The sequence below is a fragment of the Mobula birostris genome, unplaced genomic scaffold (genome assembly GCF_030028105.1).
Source record: "Mobula birostris isolate sMobBir1 unplaced genomic scaffold, sMobBir1.hap1 scaffold_4489, whole genome shotgun sequence".
Classification (NCBI taxonomy): domain Eukaryota; kingdom Metazoa; phylum Chordata; class Chondrichthyes; order Myliobatiformes; family Myliobatidae; genus Mobula; species Mobula birostris.
The window spans coordinates 1-3,650 of NW_027277600.1; the positions used below are offsets into that span (position 1 = coordinate 1).

At 53.5% G+C, this 3,650-nt stretch overlaps 1 protein-coding gene across 1 annotated transcript; it reads left to right on the plus strand.

Moving 5' to 3' along the window:
* Nucleotides 1–1,406: 1,406 nt before the first annotated feature.
* On the plus strand, nucleotides 1,407–3,357 carry LOC140193217 (guanine nucleotide-binding protein-like 3-like protein). Its single transcript, XM_072250612.1, has 2 exons — nucleotides 1,407–1,576; nucleotides 2,642–3,357. Exons 1-2 carry the CDS (start codon nucleotides 1,408–1,410, stop codon nucleotides 2,704–2,706), a joined length of 234 nt encoding a protein of 77 aa, XP_072106713.1. The 5' UTR covers nucleotide 1,407; the 3' UTR covers nucleotides 2,707–3,357.
* The last annotated feature ends 293 nt before the right edge of the window (nucleotides 3,358–3,650 follow it).

Below are 3,650 nucleotides of genomic sequence, written 5' to 3' on the forward strand. Positions count from 1 at the left end.
CAAGTTGGGGTGATAATGGGCAGGAGAGGGAGGGGCCGAGCGGTCTGGTCTGCGCTGGGTAACAGTGTGTTACAGTTGGAGTTGGAGTTTCCCTCCTGCATCAGTCATACCAGTGCCCAGGGAGAGCTGGGTGAACTGTCTCAGTGACTGTCGCCCAGTTGTACTCACATCGACTGGGATGAGATGCTTTGAGAGGTCGGTCATGGCTAGAATCAACTCCTGTCTGAGCAGGAACCTGGACCCACTGCTATTTGCCTGTCGCCACAATGGGTCTACAGCGGACGCAGTCTCACTCAGCCTCGGGTCAGCTGACAATCGCAATACTTACATCAGGCTGATGTTTACTGACGGAAGCTCAGCATGCAACATAATCATACCCTCAGCTTGAATTGACAAGCTCTGTGCCTCCCTCTGCAACTGGATGCTGGTCTCCCTCACCAGGAGACCACAGTGTATGCAGATTAGAAGTGACATCCTTGACAGTCAACACTGGCAAGGATTTTTGCTTGGCCCACTGCTCTGCTCTCTCTACACCCATGACTGTGTGGGTAGGCACAGTTCAAATGCCATCTATAAATTTGCCGATGACACAGCTACGTTGGCAGAATTTCAGACGGTGAAGAGCAGGCGTGCGGGAGATAGATCAGCTGGTTTGAATGGTGTCGCACCAACAACCTTGCACTCAATGTCAGGAATTGATTGTGGACTTCAGGAAGGAAAAATTGAGGGAACACACACACGCACGCACCAGGCCTCAGTGGAAAGGGTGAGTAGTTTCAGGTTCCTGGATGGCCCGGTCTCTGAGGATCTGTCCTGGGCCCAGCATTTTGATGCAGTTACAAAGAAGGCACGATGGCGGCTATGAGTTTGAGGAGATTGGTATGTCACCCTTGCCGACTTCACGTGTTCTCCTTGCGTCACCGTCTGGTGTGGAGGGGGCCACCGCACAGGATCGGGAAAAGCCGCAGAAAGTTGCAAACTCAACCAGCTCCGTCGTGACCTTCAGCCTCCCCAGCATCCAGGTCACCTCCGAAAGACAATGCCTCAAAAAGGTGCCATCCATCTCCTCATCCCATTGTTCACCCAATCATTCAGGGACAGCTTCTTCCCCTCTGCCATCAGATTGCCAAAAGGAAATCACCTCTCTTTTTCCACTACTAATTTTGTTTTTTTAAATATATACTCACTGTAATTTATAGTTTATTGCATTGTGCTGCTGCTGCAAAGTTAACAAGTTTCAGGGCGTGTGCGGTGATCCTGACTGTACCAGGCAAACATGCCATCTGGAATCACACCACACACGGACTTGGAGCAAGGTGCTGTTTTGTTTGGCTATACCCATGCATGGCTGAATGATAATTAAACCTGACTGTAATTCTGTGTCCCCTCCCGCTGCAGGTGGGGGCGATGACGGTGCTGCTTGATGGGGGACGAAACAGGCCGGCGCAGGAGCCGGGGAGCAGGGGGGAGCCGGGGCGCTGGGACCTGAACTCAGTCCGCCAGGTGGAGCCCCTGCAGCAGGGGCAGGCGCTGAGGGCGGCCAACAGGAGGCGCCGGCGGCTGCAGAAACGGGCAGGTGGGTGTCAGGCGAGGGGGAGATGGAGGGAGGGGTGGAGGAAGGGGGGAAGGGGTAATGGGGGCAAGGGAAAGGGGGAAAAATAGACAATAGGTGCAGGAGTAGGCCATTCGGCCCTTCAAGCCAGCACCGCCATTCACTGTGATCATGGCTGATCATCCACAATCAGTACCCTGTCCCTGCCTTCTCCCCATATCCCTTCACTCCGCTATCTTTAAGAGCTCTATCTAACTCTTTCTTGAAAGCATCCGGAGAATTAGCTTCCATTGCCTTCTGAGGCAGAGCATTCCACAGATCCACAACCCTCTGGGTGAAAAAGTTTTTCCTCAACTCCGTTCTAAATTGTCTACCCCTTATTCTTAAACTGTGGCCTCTGGTTCTGGACTCCCCCAACATCGGGAACATGTTTCCTGCCTCTAGCGTGTCCAATCCCTTAATAATCTTATATGTTTCAATCAGATCCCCTCTCATCCTTCTAAATTCCAGTGTATACAAGCCCAGTCGCTCCAATCTTTCAACATATGACATTCTCGCCATCCCTGGAATTAACCTTGTGAACCTACGCTGCACTCCCTCAAAAGCTAGAATGTCCTTCCTCAAATTTGGAGACCAAAACTGTACACAATATTCCAGGTGTGGCCTCACCAGGGCCCTGTACAACTGCAGAAGGACGTCTTTGCTCCTATACTCAATTCCCCTCATTATGAAGGCCAACATGTCATTAGCTTTCTTCACTGCCTGCTGTACCTGCATGCTTGCTTTCAGTGACTGATGTACAAGGACACCTAGATCTTCTTGTATGAGGGAAGAGCAAGAGTGGGAGGGAGGGAGAGGGGAGGAGTGGAAAGGATGGGACTGAGAGGATGGGAGGGAAGAGGGCCAGGGGTGGGGAAGGGGAAGATCTGTGGAATTGTGCTTTGCCTCCTGCCCTGAGGGAGGGCTCACCGGGGTGCTGACAAGCAGTCCGAGACCCGACCTCCCTCCACCCCAGGTTCGATTGGCAGGGGTTGTGCGTGCCCTCCCCCCACCCTGACACTCACGGCCTCCCTCCTTCACTCCCCGCAGACAAACTGGCCGCCAAGCTGTCGGACACCCTCAACGCAGCCATGGACCTGTCGCTGGGGGAGTGAGGGCAGCTGCAGGGGTCCTCACCACCCACTCTCCTCCCGCCAGCAACCAGAGAGAGTGGAGTTCCTCTCCCAGCGCCACTTCACCAGAGCGTGGGGACACCGAAATAAATGTAAACTCCACGGGTGCGGCACTGTCAGATTCAAGTTTAATTATCATTCAGCCATGCATGGGTATAGCCAAACAAAACAGCACCTTGCTCCAAGTCCCTGTGTGGTGTGATTCCAGATGGCATGTTTGCCTGGTTCAGCTTGTTCTTTCACCAACTGAACTCTGGGGGGCAGCACTGAGAGAACACCGCAGGGCAGGGCAGCACCGAGCAAACACTGGAGGGCAGCACTGAGTGAGCACCACAGGGCAGGGCAGCACCGAGCAAACACTGGAGGGCAGCACTGAGTGAGCACCACAGGGCAGGGCAGCACCGAGCAAACACTGGAGGGCAGCACTGAGTGAGCACCACAGGCAGGGCAGCACCGAGCAAACACTGGAGAGCGGCACTGAGCGAGCAACACAGGGCGGGGCAGCACCGATGGGAGGGGCCAGCCTCCAACCCATTACTAATTTTGACCTCTCTGCAGGATGGGAGAGTCGTCCTTCACCCACACACATACCAAATGGTGGGGGCAATAAACCCACCGTCTCCACACATTTGATATGGGGAGGGGGAATCTGGAGTACTCAGGAGGGGTGGGGGGAATACGGGGAAAACATACAGAGTCAACACACAGTGATTGGGATCGATGTACGGGGCAGCCTCAAACCCTCGCGGCGATGTGATCACTCTTCCCCACAGGTGGAACTGAAATAGCTGTCGCACGAGATGGTGGGGCCAGTCAGCAGTGACATGAGGGTGAAATTGAAGCAAAGGCCCTGTTCATGACTTGATGCCAACTTTATCCATTTAGAAATGTTATATTTATTTTTTTTTTAAAGTTCAAAATACAAA

Excerpts from the sequence above, each read along its gene's own strand:
- LOC140193217 (XM_072250612.1), top strand. The coding sequence starts at position 1,408 with ATGACGGTGCTGCTTGATGGGGGACGAAACAGGCCGGCGCAGGAGCCG. Across the intron at positions 1,577-2,641 it reads GCGGCTGCAGAAACGGGCAG|ACAAACTGGCCGCCAAGCTG; the intron begins GTGGGTGTCAGG and ends CACTCCCCGCAG.